This window comes from Sus scrofa, chromosome 1 (assembly GCF_054392235.1).
Source record: "Sus scrofa isolate SSC_HxYL_T2T_F1_AM1 chromosome 1, Sscrofa_HxYL_maternal_Yorkshire_Landrace_v2.0, whole genome shotgun sequence".
Classification (NCBI taxonomy): domain Eukaryota; kingdom Metazoa; phylum Chordata; class Mammalia; order Artiodactyla; family Suidae; genus Sus; species Sus scrofa.
The window spans coordinates 79,287,286-79,308,087 of record NC_139383.1 but is presented as its reverse complement, the minus strand read 5'-3'; the positions used below and the strand labels follow the sequence as shown (position 1 = coordinate 79,308,087).

The following is a 20,802-nucleotide window of genomic DNA, read 5'->3' as shown; positions in this document are numbered from 1 at the left end:
GAATTTAAGACAGTTTCATAAACATAAAAAACCATGACAAGGTAAAATGTAATTCCAGGTAAGAACCTGAGGAAAGCAGACAAAAAGGGGAAAGGAAATCAGGAAAGATAAAGATAGGACTGTTTATTTACTACTGATGAGTTTCAAGTCTTGTTCTAGTTTTTAAGTAGGTTAAACTGTCACTTCTTAAAATTCTTTAGGTTGGTCCCTCTTAGAAATACAGTACATTTTGGGGTGTATTTGACATTTTTAACTTATTTTTTCTTTTAGAAATATATCTTAACTGTAAGCTATAGGAATTAGTTAAGGATTAATATAAAATATGAAGATATTTATATATCTATTTGTAGATATATATATGGTCTATGAATAATAAAATACATTAAATTATTTAGTGCTATCTGTAGGAAATACTCAACCTAGCTCCCTTCACAGTACACAGTGTTGTCTTTCTGTGCTGAGTTGTGGTGCTTACTTTCAAAGAACAGTAAGAACACTAGCTTGTTTTCCTCTTTGCTTTGACTTGTAGGAATCTTATGGGTCATCACTGGGGATTTTCTTTTTTTTTTTTTCTCTTTTTGTCTTTACAGGGCTGCACCCACAGCATATGGTGGTTCCCAGGCTTGGGGTCCAATTGGAGCTGTAGCCCCTGGCCTACGCCCCAGCCGCAGCAAAGCTGGATCCAAGCCTTGTCTGCAACCTACACCACAGCTCAAAGCAATGCAGGATTCTTAATCCACTGAGTGAGGCCAGGGATCGAACCCTTGTCCTCATGGATGCTAGTCAGGTTCGCTAACCCCTGAGCCATGACGGGAACTCCATTGCTGGGGATTTTCTTAATATGTTTTTGATAGCACAATAATCTCCTTCATTCTCAACCCCTCATATTATTTGGCTGTTTTGTTTTAGTGTTTCAAATAATATGATGTTTTATTTGTGATATAACCACTTCATATCCTTTTTGGAAGCACAGAGTGTGTGTGTGTATGTGTGAGAGAGAGAGAGAGGGAGAATTGAATGATTTATAACTCCTTTACGTATAATCTTTCCTCAGAAAAATATATTAGTTTTTTTTTTTTTTTTTTTTAAGGTTGAACAGACAAGAATAAAATAGACTGGAAATAGAGACTGGAAAAGGGATCAGACTGTCGGTTACCCACGTTCCTCTCAGCAGATCTAGTTCTTTTTTCCCTCTTACTGTGACTGGCTTCCTTTGCTTCCTCATTTCCCACGCTGGATGGAAGAGGTTCATCTCAGTTCCTTAGGCCTATGGCTTAAAGGTCAAGTCACCTGAGAGAGCTGATGTCAGCCTGCCTTCTCTCTCTCTCTCTCTCTCCCCACCTCTGCCCTCTCCTCCTCCTCCCCCCCCTCCCCTTTCTCTTCCTCTTTTTCCTTCCCCTTCTCTGAAAGATGCCCAGTAGGTCCGGCTTTGGTCAGGAGACCACTTTATAACCCACCTCCTCTGCTTAGTGAATGAAATCATCTGTCCGTTGGTCCTTCCACTGTTTCACAAGACAAGGGTTCACACTTTCAGGCTTTCTCTACAAATGAAAAGAAAATGCCATGGTTTAAAGGCAGAATACAAAAAATGAAACCAAAGCAAATGATACCAGCAAAACTAAAAACAAACAAATGAAAACACTAATGGTTTTGCTTGTGATAGAGCTGTTTGATACTGCTAATTGAAAGCCTTGCTTGTTAAACATGCCCAAATATTTGCATATTTACATGATTTAAAGATATCTCTTTATGCACATACACATATATAACATGTGTGTATATATGTATATATATGCATGTATAATCTAAACATAAGAATTTGCATTGTTTTTTTCATCTTTTGAAGTTCGATGTATAATTAATTTACAATATTGTATTATTTTCTACTGTACAACAAAGCGATTCAGTAATACATACACACACATCCATTATTTTTCAGATTCTTTTCCCGTATAGGTTATCACAGAATATTGATAGAGTTCCCTGTGCTACACAGCAGGTTCCTGTTGACCATTCAATGTGTGATAGTGTGCACTGCTTTTTAAAATTACATAAAATAATGGGGTTCCCATTGTGGCTCAGTGGTAATGAACCTGACTAGTATCCATGAGGATGCAAGTTCAATCCCCAGCCTTGCTCAGTGGATTAAGGATCTGGCATTGTTGTGAACTGTGGTATAGGTCACAGCCGCGATTCAGATCCTGCATTGCTGTGGCTGTGGTGTAGGCTGGCAGCTACGACTCCAATTTGACCCCTAGCCTGGGAACCTCCATATGCCGTGGGTGCAGCCCTAAAGAGACAAAATATAAAAATAAAAAGGCAAAATTACATAAAATAAGAATTTAGTAAAGAAATATTTATTAAGCACTTACTGTGCTTCAGACAATGTCTCAGCTTCTAAATTCTGGGGATATAGCAGTAAATAAAACAGACAATTTTTTTATGACTGTTGAAGGGGAAATATTTTCCATTTTTCTTTTTTGTTTTCCTGCTTTAATGATCATTTCTGAATCTCCTTCCTTCTCCTCTCTCTGATCTATTTCTGAATATTAGCATAGATCCCCTTCTCTTTTCCTTTTTGTTTTTCTTTTTTTGGCCACATCCTTAGCATGTGGAAAATCCCAGTCCAGAGATCAAACCCTTGCCACAGCAGTGACAATGTCAGATTCTTAACCTGCTGAGCCACCAGAGAACTCAAGGAAGAAGTATCTTCCTATCTGCCTATATTTGGCTATGTAGAAAAATGGACAACTGGCTTAAAATCTCTTTACAGAAGAGTTTAAGACAGTATATAGGTTTGTGTATACTACATGGTTTTATACCTTGTGTATGTGCACACATTCGTGTTTGCTTCCATGTCCTCTGTGAAATCAGATCAAGCAAAAAAGTATTGAAGAACTAATGGAACCTCCTTTTACTTTCAAAATCCCCAAGGCTTATAGAATGTGCACAATTGTAAGATTATTTCTCAATTTGCATTATTGTAAAGATATATTAATTGATGTACTTTCATTAAAAAATGGCAAGGATGTTAAATCTGCATTTATGTTCATTAGTGGAAAAGTGACATTGTCACAATACTTAGGCCCACCAGGCCACAGTGACAGCCCAGGTGCTAGGTTATCCTCTGAAGGCTGCTGCCCCTCTGAGGTCAAGGCTTTGGCCTCCTCTGCAGGCACCAGAGCCACAGAAGAGGTAATCCAGGTGCAGTCTTCTCTGGGAAGCAAGAGCTTAGAATTCCTCCAGGAGGTATTTCCTAAAGAGGAGGGATAGTAAATACACAAATTTACAAAGGTCTGCTCAGGGCAAATCAAAGGGTGACACTAGCATCTTCGGTTTGAGTACTGGCCTTAACCATAATAAGAAAGATGATCAGTTTGCTCTGTGATACTTTAAGGTATTATTCTTGGAGATAATATAGTACTGCATTCATAAAAATAATTATATATGTATCTTATTTCCCATTTAAAGACAAAAATAGCATGATAATATTGACCATGCATTTGAGGGTTTTTTGTTTGTTTGTTTTTATTTTTAAGGGCTGCACCCTTGGCACATGGAAGTTCCCAGGCCTAGGGGTCGAATCAGTGCTGTAGCCGCTGGCCTGTGCCACAGCAATGCCAGATCCAAGCCATGCCTGTGACCTACACTACAGCTCAAGGCAACACCAGATCCTTAACCCACTTAGTGAGGCCAGGGATTAAACCTGCATCCTCATGGATGCTAGCCAAATTTGTTTCTGCAGAGCCATGGCAGGAACTCCACATTTGAGTTTTTAAAAATAACAGTAAAATGTTAACAACTTAATTTTAAATGCTTAATATCTATTATTAATGAAGGGGGATTGATATAGGGAATAATAGCCCTTAATAGGTATTTTTGTCTCCTCTTACTCTGGACAGCAAGAATCAACCAATAACCAGTTTCTTCCAGTTTTTAAGCTTTCTCTACAGCAACTCATTTTTTTGTTTTGCATCCAATTTTTTTTTTTCTTTTTTTGTCTTTTTGCCGTTTCCTGAGCTGCTCCTGGGGCACTTGGAGGTTCCCAGACTAGGTCGAATCGGAGCTGTAGCCACTGGCCTACACAAGAGCCACAGCAATTTGATATCTGAGCCGCGTCTGCGACCCACACCACAGCTTAACCCACTAAGCAAGGCCAGGGATCGAACCTGCAACCTCATGGTTCCCAGTTGGATTCCTCAACCACTGTGCCATGACGGGAACGCCCCCAATTTTTTTTCTAAAACACCAAAATTATTCTTTAAAGGTAAACAACAGCTACTCTGTTAATAAACACAGTTATCAATGTCTTTATCATCCTTGACACTTCAGAAGATTTAAAGCTATTACTACCCTTCACTTTTTGAAACACAGGCTTCTCCAGGCTTCCAAGTTATAACACCCTTCTGCCTTTCTCCCCACTGCTCTGGCTGCTCTATTTTTGTCCCTTTTTCAGAAAAGTAACTTGTTGAAAATTGCAAAGACACTGTACTTAATCCAGATTCCCTTCTGAGGGGTTCGCCCCTATACTTTAATCACCACACTAGTTCAGATGATTTATATACTAGAAACTCTCCTCTGAACCCCAGACCAGGATATCCAGCCACTTCTCTTAGATGACTCAAAAGCACCTTAAAACAGGAATATTCCAAATTGCACTTAGGTGGCTTTATAACATGGCTGCAAATTCTTTGAAATTCTTCCAATTGAGTGGTGGGGTTTCTGTTCCCTCTCTTTGAATCTGTGTAAGCCTGTGACTATTTCAGCTAAGAAGAGTACAGTGGAACTGTGGGTGATTTTTGAGACTAGGATGTAGAAGGCCATGCAGCTTCCTCCTTATTTGATGGAATGCTCATGGGAAGCTGTCTTGTAAGAATTGTAGCAACCTCGAGGCTGCCATGATATGAGGAAGCCCAAGCTATATAGAGGGGACATATACAGTCATTCTAGTAAACAGCCCAGGCTAAGCCTAAGTCACTGAGTCAACCCAGTCTAGGTTCCAGAAAGGAGTAAGACAAACCTCCAGATGGTTCCATTCACCATTTCTGGCCAATTGATTTTCCCTAGATGAGGCTCCAGATACCATGGAACAAGGACAAGACATCCCCACTGAGCCCTATCTAAATTTTTGACCCACTGGTAATACAACAGAAAATAGCAACCCTGATCCACTCTCAATATATTCCTGTTTCAAGTCCATCATCAACTCCTATGGATTTTATCCCTTAAATGTCTCCTTGAATTCATGAACATCTTCTATCAACAAAAAACAAAAATCCTAATTAAGTTTAGAAGGCCTATATGATCTGGCCATGTCTTACTCTCCCATTTTGCACTGTCCAACAATCTCACTTGTGATGATTGAGTATTTGAAATGTAACTAATGTGACAGAGGAATTGAATTCTTAATTTTATTTAATTTTAATTAAATTGAACTTAAAATAGATAATTAGTTATTGGAAAATTTTAAGTATGTTTGGAAGAACTTTGTAGGTGCAGTTATTCTTTCCAACTATAAATTTTATGAAATTTAAATCCTTATCAATTATTCCTGATGAAAATTTATCATCTAACTTGAGATATGCTATAAATTTAAAATGCACACTAGTTTTCAAATAGTATAAGAGAAAGGAGATAAAAATATCAAATTCATAATGTTTATGTTGACTATTTTGTAATGATAATATTTGGGGTGTATTGGGCTAAATAAAATACTCTAATAACGTTAGTTTCACCTGCTTCTATTTATTTGTTTATTTATTTATTTGGCCATGCTCTCAGCAGATGGAAGTCCCCAGGCCAGGGATTGAACCTTGAACCACAGTAATGACAATGCCAGATCCTTAACCCACTGAACTACCAGGGAACTCCTTTTTATTTTTTTAATGTGACTACTAAAAAATTTATATTACATGTCTAGCGCTCATTATATTTTTACTGGATGGTGCTGCTTTAGATCTGTTTCCTCCAGACGCTCTGGTCCCCTCTTTGCCCCCTCATACACACAGTGCTTCCTCTCCTCACAGGTCCTTTGAACATGCCCTTGCTATCTTTCCCATCCTTGGCCTAGTTAACCCCTACTCATCTTACAGCTTTCTGTTCAAGTCTCATTTCCTCAAGGAAATAATTTCTGACCTGTGTGTATTGGCTCGATTTTCCTATTATCTGCTTTTACACCACTACGGACCTCACCATTGTAACATCTGTCTCAGTCAGTAGTAGTTTTACTATGTGTACTTCTTAGACATCCCAGCCTACCGCAACTAAGCTGTTAGCTCCATGAGACCAGAGACCACAACTGCGTTGGCTCACTATTTTATCCCCGATGTTTAGCACAGGGTCTGGCAAATAGTAGCTTGGGTTGCAAAGATGAATAAAACACAAGTTGGGCTGCAAGTATGTCAGACTATAGCAAGTAAGAGAACTTTGTATTAAAAAAAAACAATAAAACAGTGCTCTGAATGTTTTATTGATTGAGTTTAATACTTAACTGTTAAATGTATGAATGGATTAATAAATGATACTATCAATTCTCCAAGAAAAAATATTTCACTATTTTCTACTGTTGAGGGAAGAAGATACCAACTCTTTATCTGATTGCTGCACCACTTTACCATTTGAACCCCAGACTCTCATTCTAGTTCAATTCCTACCAATGTCTGCCTCCTGTGGAGAGTGATGGCCATCCTCTAAAGTCAGGTAAACCTAGGTGTGGTCCTACTTTTCTCTGAGACCTTCCCAAGATGCTTTCTCCTGTATAAAAAGGGATAATAATTGTGACCATGTCAGAGGGCTATTGTGAAGATTAAGTGGGATGATAACTTTTTACCACAGTGTCTATCATGTAATAAACTCAATAACTTTAGGTGATTAATATTATCTCAGGCCAAGCACAAAATAATAATAAATACGCCTTATTAAATATCTACTATATACCAGTCACTGTGAGGTATGTTATTTCAACGAATCCTCACCGCAGTTACTATGAGAAAATGTAACAGAGATTGTCACTTGTACAAAACCACATAGCTAGTAAATGGAAACGATGAGATTCCACACAAGTTACAGTTAAGCAACTCTATGCCTAAGCTCCCCTCTTCCACCACTGTATCTCCCTATCTGGCAATAGGCACTCAGGCATCTTAATTTCCCTTTTATTTCCAGGTACTTTATTCTCCTATCATTTAAATAACTATTCCTCCAATATAGCATGCACTTTCACAGCTCCATTTTCCTGTTCACTCTGCTAACTCTCTTATCTAAATCACCTTTCCCCTCCTTTCTCCAAAGGGCAAAATTCTATTCAAGGTTCAAGGCTATCTCACACATTATCATCACCTTCTTCCATTGTCTATGCATCTGAATGCATAATTCCATCCAATCAGCTAACTAAGCACTCTGTTCATTAAATTAGTAAATTGCATCCCATTGCTTGATTGCTCTTTGTATGCAAAGTTATCTCTCCTGTTCTGATATTCTCAAGGTCCAGAACAGGGTCAATCTCCTTTTTGTTACTTCATGCACTTAACAAAATGCTAGAGATGTAGGTATCTCCTCAGTGATTTTATGTCGACATGAAAATTAATCCATGGTCTGCACAAGCTGCTTCTGCTTTATACACACACATAGTCACACATGCATGTCCAATGCACATACACATAAGCTCACATGAACACAAATACACATGCCTACACATTCACACAAACACAATCAATCCTGCATACATAAAAACACTCAAAACAGCTTGGGCACATGCAAATACGGACATGCACATATATGTACACAGCATGCTCACACACATTTGTTCACACATGCAAATGTGCACAAAGAGCTTAACTCAGTTTATTTTTTTGTTGTTTCTGGCTAGATGAACAAAATATTGATGGAAAGTTGAGTTTAAAAAGACTTTGAAGAAATTAACTTAGACTCAGACTTCGTCATTTAAAACAATGAAAGTAATTTGTATAATTTTAATAAGAAATTAAATAGCAGAAGGAGTATTTTGTTGATTTATTTTTCCACTTTTTAATTATAAAAGTGTATTTTGACATAAAGTTGATCTTAGTATTTGGTACCAAAATTTCTCTCTCAGTCTCTCTCTCTTTTTCATATGCACATACATATTCCTTAGACTAATGTTCACTCATATATCTTTGGTAAAAGAACAGAAATATAAAGAAAATTCAGAGCAAGATCACCTTGATAAGATCACACTAAAGGCTTCACATCAATATTTTTATCCAAACTATTTGGCTTTGGGATTTTAGATTCTATTAAGAAATTATAAGCTTCAAGGATGTTTTATTTTATGATCTGAACTTGTAAGGCAGTAAAGCTACCAGTAAAAGATGTTTTAAAGAATTAAATAGATACTTTCGCCTTTTAAAGCAAATTAAAAAACATCACCAAAGTAGCAAAGTGATGCTGCATTATCATTAAAATTTTAACAAAGCAAATTATAAACAATCAAGTGTACAACCGCGTATATACAGATAATTCACCCCGGATTACTGATGGCATTACTAAATCACAAGAGCTTCCCTCTCAGGTTAGGATGTGCCAGGAACCCACAAGGGAATTATAGCCCAATTACATACAGCCAAGTGCACATTACTATCTGTTGGGAGAAGGTACAGGGGTTATAAATGTCTCATATGGTCTGTACTCCATTAGATAAGGCTGTTCAACCCTATGATCAATAAGACAACAAGATGCTATTATGGTCATTGGCAGTTAAAATAGCCCAAAACACTCACTTGCATCCACAAAGAGAGAAAGCATATTTTAGTATCTTTGAGCATCAGACGCGGCCGCATTCTAAATCTTCTGTTTGAGGCCATACTTGTCACTAAGGAAGCAAGGCTCACATTTGCATACTCTGCCTGGTGCCTACAACCTGAGTGACTGAAGAGGTGATGTCACATAGGTCTAATTGATGTCAATTTAAGTGAGCCTCCTAATTTTAGATCTTGTAATGGAGTTTTCATCCTGCCCCCTACATAATGCATGGAAACATTATCCTCAAGCCTTTTAGAAAGTTGTCAAAATGCACGTGAAGAGTAAGGTAGTCTATGTTTGCCTCCATGCCAGCAGCAGGGAGAAGGGTGGGTGCGGAGACATTTCCCCTGTGTATAATTCTAAGTAGCTCTCCAGCTGAACAGTTAATGTAATGCCTGCAGTGTGCGGTGTCTGGAAAAGAATACAGGTAAACGTGGAGCACAGGATTCCTGCCTAATGGATGAAACATATTCATACATGCCCGCCCATGTGATACCGTCGCCCCTCCCCCATCACCCTACCAAGGGCGGAAAGGGCGGTAGCACTTTAGCCAAGTTCCCACCTCCCCAGGGCTCCCTCCATGGGCTTGCCTGTCTTCCTGAAGAGGGGAAAAGGAGAAGGAAGGCCCATAATTCTCTCTGCTGGTCTGGTTCACAGCTTTCCATCTGGTCTTAACAGTGACATTTGATTAAGCAGAACTATAAATCTGTCAGAAAACAATTAGCCCTCACAGGCCTCTTCTGTGTTTTCACAGTGGGCCAGACTGAGCCGCCCAGCTCTAGGGAAATCAGCCCACTTCTGTCGGAGCCACTCAGAATTACTTTAGTGCTCTGCAGGTCAGGGCACCGCCATAGGGACTTCTACACACTGGCATTTCCTGACTCGGCCCCCCCCCACCCCCAACAAGCCTGCTGAAGCCTGGAGGGAGGAAGCCCAGGCCCCTCTGCCCTTTCCTCCCTTAGCTTCACGCCCCTGGTGTGAAGTATTCCGTGGAATCCTAGCCTGGAGGAAATATACTGCCATTTGGGGGCTAGACAAGTCTCAGATATTAACTATTTAGACATAGGATAGGTTCAAACAAATAAAGTGCTAAATGAAACACCAGCAGGGACTAATGTATAATAAAGACAAAAAGCTCATGCTTTGTGATGGGAAGGACAATAACGGAAGTGTCTGGTTTTGTCAGAAACACTTATAAATAAACTGGAATTTGAGACAAGCTACCAAGGACCAAAAAGGGGCAGATGAAATAATGCAGGTCAAGGCCCAAAGGCCAGATGCCCATGGCAACCCCTTCCTCCCAGAGTGGAGATGAAGGATGATACAGGGTTGCTAAATGATGGGACCACCCTTATCAAGTGCTGTTATCTGGATATAAAGCGAACTGGGGAGCGCTTTCAGTTTGGTCACGGTCTATCAAAACCTCCCTCGTCCAAGCCAGGTTCATGGCAGGCATGTGAAGTTACACAGGGCCCTGTGCACAATAAACTGCACCTGGTTTAAAGCTCTGCTATCACTCTCTTGAAATGCTTAAAAATGTTTGAACACGGAGCCCAGCAAATGAGGTAGATGGGCCTAGCAGCAGTCACTGTTCTCACACTTTCATGAGATGCATCAGGGTTCTGCTCTCACACACCTCAAAGCTGACATGGGCACTGTTGGCCTGACAGAGGTGGGGGGAGGGGAGGGGGTTGTGCATAATGCTGGAGCGAAAGTCACTTGTCTTACCCTTGCGCCCTGACCGTGGCACCAAGAGCCTCTTCCACCTACCTTTCCTGTGCCTTGTGACCAAGGTGGGGAAGGTGGGGAAGGAGGCTTGAGTTCATTTGGGTTCTTCTACTACCTTTTCATAAGTCTCCCAGTAATCATGTAACCTTTGAAAATTGTTGGAAAAGATCAATTTTGGACAGTGTACTCTTGACAAACTACTTTCTGATCCTTTCTCTTCCTCTTCCATTTGGTCCCATTGTCTGTGACATTACAAAAATTCTTAATTTCTTTTCTTTCTTTCTTTTTTTCTTTCTTTGCCAGGGATCAGATACAAACTGCAGTTTCAACCTACACTACACCTACAGCAACAATGGATCCTTTAACCCACTGTGCTGAGCCAGGGCTCAAACCTGTGTCCTGGCACCACAGAGATATCATAAATCCCATTATGCTGCAGTGGGAACTCTGAAAATTTAGTAATGTTACCAAAATTTTGTTTCCTCATCTGTTAAACAGAAACGAGCATAACTAGCTTAGGAGTCTATAAAAATTCAAGAAGATAATGTATTTAAAAGTAGTTGCCCCAGCAACCAAGACTAAGGACTTGCTTTTCCACAATTGTTCTCCATCTCCCAATTTCCCGTCCTCCTTTATTCCTTATTCCCGTCCCTCTTTTTTGTTTTTCCTCAATAGAAATATGCTAGGACCACTGCATTTTGATGGTCGATTTTCTCACATACATTTTTTCAGTGGGATGGATATAAAGAGGTAATGCTGAGGAAAGTAAGAGACCTCAGAATCAAAATGGGAACTAGGACTCTGATTTGAATTACTTCACTGGGAGCTCTCCTGCCAAAGGCTGGTAACCACCACACCCGAACTCTTTAAGACATCAAAATTACACGATCTCTCTCTTTAAAAAAATAGGGTTCAATCTAAGACCTTCAGCACATGTTGTCTTATGGTGTGAGGCAGAGAGTAAGAGGTCTGAAGATGCTCAGGAAGGAGGAGGAGATCAGGGCCCTGATGAGGGACTTGCTAGCAGAAGGGTTAGATCTATGTGAGTTGGGATGATGTACACGTGAAAGATGTCATGGTGTTTGTCTCAGAAAACACTAATAATTATTTTCTTGCATACCTTATTATTGTAAGTCACATCACAGACAGATTTCTTCATCCACAGATAAAATGATACATAGACAAGCAGGTTCATCACCGGCTCAAGTTCTTTCTCCATCTAACCTCTCGGATTCAGAAAACATTCTTGCCTTCTCTGTCTAGTTATCCTTTCCCAACTCAGATTGCTCTTCTTGGGAAATTTTGTCTATGTCTTGATCTCCTCCAGTGCAGATCCTTGGTTTGCTCCCAAACTTAGAAGCAAAGGCTCCAAAGTCTCTGTTTTTATTTTCCAATCCCTACGTTATTCCCTTGATTCACTTGACCCTAAAACAAGGGTGGATGCAATCTGCTTCTGAATCTGGAACACTATCTGGAACAATGCAGATGCTCAAGACTGAAAAGGGGAGGGCCAGAAGAGTGCCTTCTTTATTTAGTTTTAGATGAAAGCAGGGAAGGAGACTGATGGAAGAAGCTCAGGAGAGTAAAGATGTTGCATTCCTATAGAATGCAACAATTCTTACCATTTAAGTGGATTTTTACCTTTCCCAGGTATTAATAGAGAGTCAAAAGGAAATCAAATAGGAACAGGCAGCTCCATGTTTACCTTGACTGTAGGTGAGTATAAAGGAGGGTCACAAAGGGAAATTGATGAAGCCTAAGTCTTGATGGATTTAAGACTTTTCTGAATCAACAGAATTTATTCCTTTATAGCTTATAGAAACTGTAACAGTACCTGTTCCTTTCACAGCTTCCCAGGGGACTAGAATCTGAGTGACTTAGATATTGAGTCCACCCATTAGTGCTGGTGGTGTGGAATTAGTCTCAGTCTTGCCTTGAGAAGACCCCTTCCTTTCTAAATTCTCCTTGCCTGGCTGTTCTAATTGTATTAACTTTTGTCAACATGCCCACCATCCAAGGACACCACATCCTGTTAAGGAGAAATCTCCATTACTCAGCTTCATATTCACTACTACATGGAAAATGATGTGAATTCAAAGTCATTCCCAACACATACAACAGCCAATTCTATCTGATATAGGAGTTTTACTGTTAGAAGTTATGTTACTTCCCAAGCAAATCGGGAAAGATTCTTCTATGCATCTCCTTTTCAGAAGTGCTCCCTTAAGTTCCAAACATTTATATTGACCAGTGATCAGGGAAAATTCTACAACATATAGGAAAGAGAGGGAGTTTTCTGATGACAGTATCATAAAGGATGGAATTCAAAGTCCACCCATGTGTCAAGACCTCCCCATCTCACAGGCAAGGGAGTGTGACTTAATAAACCTAAATAAAGTGGCTGTCTGAATTAGTGCTATTAAACCACTTGAGTGGAAAATTTATTCAATTAACCCATACCACATATCAAGCTGAAAGTAAGTAATCAAGCTAATGAATCCAGTTTAGTCACCAAATTTGTCACCAACTGAATCAACCTAATATGTATCTTCCTTCTTGTGTGTGTGCCTTTATTTTTTTTGTTTTTTTCAGGGCCACACTAGCAGCATATGGAGGTTCCCAGCCTAGGGGTCTAATTGGAGCTACAGCTGCCTGCCTACACCACAGCCACAGCAACACAGGATCTGAGCCAAGTCTGTGACCTACACCACAGCTCATGGCAACACAGGATCCCCAACCCACTGAGCGAGGCTAGGGATCGAACCTGCAACCTCATGGTTCCTAGTCAGATTCGTTTCCACTGTGCCACGACGGGAACTCCATGTGTCCCTTGGTTTTAATGTCATTTGTAGAATGTTTAGAATGCCTGGGCAGAAGTTTTAAAGAAAAAAATAATACATTTGTCAAACACTACAATTTTTCTTTTTTTTTAATTTATTTTTTACTGGGGGGTATAATTGATTTACAGTGTTGAGTCAAATTCTGCTGTACTGCATAGTGACCTCATTGTGTGTGTGTGTGTGTGTGTGTGTGTGTGTGTGTGTGTATATAATCTTTTTCTTGTATTATCTTCCATCATGGTCTATCCCAAGACACTGGGTATAGTTCCCTGTGCTATAGAGTAGGACCTCATTGCTTATCCATAGTAATAATTTGCATCGACCAACCCCAAGCTTCCCATTCATCCCAGAATTTTCATATAGAAGGGTAAAAAATCACTCTGAATTAGGAACTTGAGTTTGTGTCTCAATAAATCAATCACATTAAAATTGAATCATGCTGTCCAGAGTAAGAGGAGACAGAAACACCTATTAAGGGCTATTATTCCCTATATCAATCCCCCTTCATTAATAATAGATATTAAGCATTTAAAATTAAGTTGTTAACATATGATTCTTGCTGAAAAGTAGTAGCTATGTTTTATCAAAACAATACTAATTGGATTGTAAAGAGAAACAAATGGATGGATAAAATATGTTGTTTCATTTTTTTATTAGGGATGAACTTTTCCCTAGTCCTGTATCTTAAATTTTTACTCATAATCCTTGGAGTAAATACAAATTTATACAAAGTTTCTTTCTCACCACAGTGTAGACTTGCGAGCTGTAAATATTGTCATAAATCTTCTTTCAAAATTTTGCTATCAGATTTGGAAAAATATCTAGGTGCTGAGGTTTGATTCTGGATGCGACCCACATAAGACCACTAAAATAGACCAGAATTTTAAGATATGACAGAAATATACTTTCCATATCTAGATTTTGTTCTCTCTGAAACATTTTAATGTGATATGTAATATTTTATGTAATATAAAAAAGTAAAAAAAATTGTAATAAAGATTTCCCACATCTTAAAAAGGGACTCAAAGTTTAGTTACTGAAAATACATCACCCACATACAAACGAAACTAATATTGTGGGATAAGAATATTTTATCTCAACATAAAATACTTTTAATGTACATTTGATTTGACACTTGTAAACATATAGTTACTTATCTAATGAATTTTAAGTATCTGCCATGAATTCCTAGAAAATTAAGTTGATGTGGTCTCATACTGGACTAACAAGAATGTAAAGATGCTAGAAAGAGCTATTTCTGGTATGAATACTTCAAGAATCTTTTAAAAACTTGTTATACCAATATAAAATGATGTTTAATGAACTGAAACTAAATTGTTTTCTGTTTGATTATTGAGGTAAAACCTTCAAATCCCTATTGCCTTTGTGACTGCTGAGCTAGGTAGCACTCTGTCTGATCCGGCCGTGTCATTTTGTTGTCATGATCTGTACTTCAAACTGTTATTCAATACCAGTCTCAAAAGAGCATAATGTTCACAATGATTGAGATGTGTGTTCTACAATATGTTCAGCTTTAAATTAACTTTCCTGAGGACCCTGGAAGGGAAGTCATAGAAATGCAAAATGACAATTTATTTTTCTGGAGAGACTGGCTTTTGCCACAACAAAAAAGCCCAGTTTCATTTAGTGAAAGAAATCTTAATTATACACTGAACAAAGTAGTCAAGTATGTTACTTGCTGAGATAAAGATCATTCAACTATTTGATTGATTTTCAACCTGCTGTCTTAGATATGTGGGTTTGGTTTTGGGTTTTTTTGTTTGTTTGTTTTCCCCAGTCCCTGTGAATATAGAGCATTATTTGTCTGAATTGGTAAGAGGAAACATCCGAAGATTAAGAGCCAGAAAATCACAGAATAATGAAGCTATATGGGCACTACCTCTATCTCTACTTTCTCTTCTCTTCCTCTCTTTTCTCTTCCTCTTTCTTTCTCTCTTTCTGTTTTTCTTTCTTTCTTCCTCTCTTTCTCTTTCTTTCATCTTTCTTTCTTCTTCCCTCCTTTCCTCCCTTCTTCCTTCCCTCCCTCCTTCCTTTCAAGTCATTTATCTTCTGCTGTTTTCTTTTATGATTTATCTTCATTACTTTCACCTATTTTTTTTCTACCATCCTGTTTTTTTGTTTTTTTTTTTTCTCTGCAGTCTACTTCCATATTTTTTCAACTTGGCAATTAATTCATTGAATGTCACTATTGATAATAGATTTGACTGCAGGTGATGATTTTTCAGCTCGAGAGTCTGACTCCCAAATAATGCATAATGTAAAAGATCATTGCCTCTTAGCATAGGTGACCAAAGCAAGGGAGAAACAGGTGAAATCTGGTATTGATTTGCTCTAAAACAATCATTTGACTTTTCAGTGTTAGCTTGCTATTTAGGGAATTTCATGAGCCCTGTAGGCAGTCTTTCTGAAATATGAGTAACATATTAATTTCTCTTGGAAAGAAACAATTTTTCAGACCTATAGTGTTGTGTTTTGTTATTTTTATTATGTTTAGTTATTTTTATTATAATGTGCTCTACATATATATACCACAGAAAATTGACATAAATTTACCATATATATGATTCTATGCAACCAAAAACTACTCTACAAATTAAATACAAAATAATAAATAAATACATTAATTTCAAATTTTAACATAGAAATATGGTTCTTTGAATCTATTTTTGTTATTATTACTATCCATTGACTTAAGTCAAAGAGGTTCAGAATATGTCTGGTAGCATTACAATAATATACAAAGAGAGACCAAAAAAATTCAAGCTCAGGATAATCTTGCATTCATCAGAAAGCAATATTCTAATGTTTTAATGAAGGGGCTCCTTGTTAAGTCTATAAAGTTATCTTCTTCGTTTGAAGAAAAAATTTGCATACAGTATTATTAAAATTTGTATTAATTGGGTATGTAATCCAATTATTTCTGGAATCAGAAACTGGAAAATAGTATCTGAAGTTGGTTTCAACTCTTCAGATGATAAGAGAAAATTATACTTTCAACAAAGCCCATCATTGGATTATTGAAGAAAATCACTAAACATTAGAAATGGATCCTCTATTGTTTTGGACTAAGAATATTCAAACCTTCATGAAGAGATATTATTTGGCATTAAGCCTTCACTTGACTTGAATATTTTATTTTAGCATTATGTCCACTGCTCTTTTCTTTTTAGTCTTAAAGGATAAAACTAGTATATTGAACTACCACAAAATGTCATTTCTGCCATGTAGAACCAAAGTCTTTGTTTATTAAAAAATGAAGAAATTGAATTCTTTTATCATGGAAATATCCTTCAAATGTGAATTATTCATGTAGAGGAGACATTATATGGTTTATGTCTAGTAAAATTATTTAATATAAGAACAACTTAGATTAGATATGCTACTGACTCCCAGGTGTTTTCACCAAAAAATTAACTATGTCCATGATCAGTTGTTACAAACATGTCTGTAAATAAGTACAGAAATGTATACACCAAAATCCTGTGGTAAAACTTGGTAATAAGATGATGATTCAGATAAATTATCATAAACAAATTTTAAATAAACTTTGAATTTGAGGATAATTTTAGATTTACAAAAGAATTGAGACAGTAGGACAAAGAGTTCCCATATAAACCCCACCCAGTTTCCCCTATTATTAATAATCTGCATTGGTATGGTGCATTTTTCAATTAATGAAACAATGTGATGTTATTATTAATTGAAATCATTTGTTTAGATTTAAAAAAATTTTTTTTTGTTTTTTTAATTTTTTTAGGGCTCCACCTTCAGCATATGAAAGTTCCCAGTCTAGGGATCTATTAGGAGTGTAGCCCCTGGCCTACGCCACAGCCACAGCAGTGCCAGATCCAAGCCACATCTGTGACCCACACCACAGCCCACAGCAACTATTGGATCCTTAACCCACTGAGCGAGGCCAGAGATCAAACCTGTGTCCTCATGGACGCTAGTCAGATTCATTTCCACTGAGCCATGACAGGAACACCTGATATTGTTTTTTGATTCCAGAATCCAGTCCAGTGCCCTGCCTTACATTTTGTTGCCATGTCTCATTATGTTCCTTTTGGCTGTATCACCTTCAAACACTTCCCTTGTTTTTGATGACCTTGAGACTTTTGAAGAGTACCAGTTGTGTATTGTATATCATGTAGGATGTCACTCTATTGGAATTTCTCCTATGATTTCCTTATGATTAGACTGGGATTATGAGTTCCTGTGAGGAAGAGAATCAGAGATAAATCGCCTTTCCTATCACATCCTACACATTCCATCTTGATACTACGTACTATCAAGATACTTACCAACTGTTGATATTAACCTGATCATTTCATTGAAGTTTGTCAGAATTTTCTTCCATAGAGTTACATTTATCCTCCTTTTTTCCGTCTTTTTTTTTTTTTTTTTTTTTTGTCTTTTTAGTGCTGCACTTGCGGCATATGGAAGTTCACAGGCTAGGGGTTGAATCAGAGCTGCAGCTGCCGGCCTACACCCTGGCCACAGCAATGTGGGATCTGAGCCACATGTCTGACCTACACCACAGCTCAGGGCAACTCCTGATCCTTAACCTACCAAGAGAGGCCAGGAATTGAACCCATGTCATCATGGATACTAGCCAGGTTGGTTTCCACTGATCCATGATGGGAACTCCCTGTCCTCCTTTTCATGTCACTCTTTGGAAGGAAGTCACTGTGTATAGCCCATACTCAAGGAATGGGGAATTACGACATTTTTGAACATAAATTATTTGAAATTCTGTACAGAAGATTTGTTTCTTCTCTTCTGTTTATCAATCATTTATTTATCTTAGTATGGACTCATGGATATTTATTTTATACTTAGGGTTATAATCCAATACTATGTTATTTAATTTGTTGCTTTAATTTTTCCAGTTTTTGCCAAAGTGAGCCTTTTCAGTTGTTTCTTGTATCCTTTTGACATGCTGTCACTATTGTGTTTGCTTGTTTTAGCATTTCCTTTCTGGCCCTACAGATGCTCTAGGCTATTCTTGTGTATGTATTTCCTTCCCCAATACCAGAATTAGCCATTTCTTCAAGGGGTGTGGAGTTCTTTCTACTAGAAAATGGTATTAAAACCACTCTCTGGGTTCTAGGTATGGTCATTGTTACTTGAGGGCCTTTGCTTCGGGATCTTCCTAGTTGATACAGCAATGAAATATATGTATCCATATTAATCTCTTAATATACTTATTTAAAAGCATGAGATGATTTTTTTCCTAGAGCCTCCAGAAGGAATGCAGTTCTGATAACACCCTAATTTTCACCTTAAGATTCATTTTGCATTTCTAACCTCCAAAAGTGTAAAAGAATACATTTGTGTTTGGCTAGGTCACTAAGTTTTTGTAATTTATTACTATAATAAGATGAAACAAATACAGGTAAAGACAAATGATATTGAACATTTTTTCCTATATTCCCTTCATACCCTAGTAAGAATTAGACTATGTATTGTATCATAAATGGACACATATTTAGCTAGAACTCGCTATATTCTAATCCTGTGAAAGGGGCTCTAATGCATAAATGAAATAAATGACTTTGTCCTTCCAGAAATTACCATCTTGTTGGGTTGGTAAAACTATTACTAATAAAATAATTAGCGTATGAGTCAATATATTATTAAGCCCTGAGTGTTTAAATAATAACCAAAGTTACAATACAAACTTCATGTGAAATTGCCAACTTGTCCTTTTTTCTTTAGGGGAGTTTAGCAAAAGTCTGTTCAATAGATTAGTCAAGATCATCTCATCAGTTGCGTTTATTGGAAAGGACAGGAAACGAGTGAAAACTAAAATACCCCTGTAATTAATTAACGCAAGAGAGCTCAGGTCACTGACCCTGCAAATTGTTTTTTAATGCACAGACCCATCAATTCCTCAGATTTTGTCTCCTTGGATGATTTTTGGAATGTGATCTCCATTGGAGTGGAAAAGAATCATTTTTGACTGAATTCCAGAAAGAGATGCCCTACCTTGTTGTGTGTATATATATATATATATGTATATATATATATATGTGTGTGTGTGTGTGTGCATGGATGCATGTGCCCACACACCTGTGCACATATATATACATACATATGCACATGCACAAAGGGAAAGTAAGATACACTGCCTTGTGTTCAATACAAATGCTTAAATGTTTATTGAATTTTAATGAATACCAGTCCTTCACCCCAAATCCCTCAAGTCTTTTGCTTCACATCACAGGCCTGATGAACTAACACCTCATGCTTCCCTGAGGAAAAAAGAAGTCTGAAGACAGTGGCCCTTGGGTGTAAACTCAGAACAGAACTAACTGCACACCAGTGGGAAGAATGCAGTGTTCTTTATGGGAGCGCCATGTTGGTGGGCTTCTTCTCAGGTGGACCATCCCAGTAGCCTCCTATTAGCTACTTTAATGTTTCTCCACCTGAAGTTATTTGTGTACCATTTTTATGATTTTTTCCATGTCTGTGTACCACTTGACATATCATTCATTTGATATATACTTTTGACATATACTTTTATTTATGTCAAAAAATGCTTAATATATATTTATTAGCAGTTATAGCAGTATTACAGGGCATCCTGTGTTACTGCTAGAAATGTAAAACCAGGATCTCATGGCCTGCGTTGAAGAACCTGGTTTTAAAAAGATTTTCCCCAAAATGCTTGGATAAAAATAACCAAAATATTAAAAAAAAGAAAAAAACAGCAACAGCTAAAGTTAGTTCATGGTCCACAAAAGGCACACACATCACTTTTTGGGAAGGTGAACATACAGAAAAGGTCTACATGAACAAAGCTCATAAAGCCTCAGTGATCTGGCTCTGATTTCTCTCCAGCTTCATCTCTTTCTGAATCATGCTTCACATCCCATGGCTTAGCTTCCTTGAGTAATTCATATTTCCCAATTTGCCCTATTTTAGAGGTCTGGCTCAAAGCAGTTCTTAGGTGCCAGAAAACCTTTTACCCCTTTACTTACCTAGAAAATATCTGCACAACTCTCAGACCTCAATCATCATCTCCTCTCTGAACCCTAACTCAAATTTGGTCCTTTTTTTCGTCTCCCCCTTTAACACTTAAATGACCTTCTTTGTTGGGGGGGTCTCTCTTCCTTTACCAGATTACAAATGTTTTCTGATAACTTGTAGGCATGTGATGCTTGTAGAATGAAAAAAAAAAATGAATGCGGAGTAACTGATTATGTGGGGTAATCTCTGTGGTACCCCTTAAATTAGTTTTTCTGCATACCTTCTCAACTCTGAAACTCTCCTAATGGAGATACAATCCCTTGCTTGGAGCACCTGTGTTTACTGTTAAAGTTTAATACCCTTAGGATTGAAATTACTCAATCACGTTAAGGTGCTTGCAGATCCATGTGTAAGTTCTGCATACCCTCTCTTGAGAGTAGGTTTTGATTGGAAGAGAAGTAGG

General features: G+C 37.8%; 1 protein-coding gene across 4 annotated transcripts in view; it reads left to right on the top strand.

The window, feature by feature from the left end:
• The window catches only part of LOC146406163 (uncharacterized), a 1,231,956-nt gene that overhangs the window by 652,685 nt on the left and 558,469 nt on the right, over positions 1 to 20,802 (top strand). The window contains exon 5 of one of the 4 annotated variants that reach the window (XM_084963237.1): positions 1,091 to 5,276. The exons of the other annotated variants lie outside the window; for them this stretch is intronic. Within the exon in view, the coding sequence (XP_084819363.1) occupies positions 1,091 to 1,109 (19 nt within the window). The 3' untranslated portion in view covers positions 1,110 to 5,276. Of the gene's footprint in view, positions 1 to 1,090; positions 5,277 to 20,802 lie in introns of those variants that run through there. 4 annotated transcript variants of the gene reach the window in all.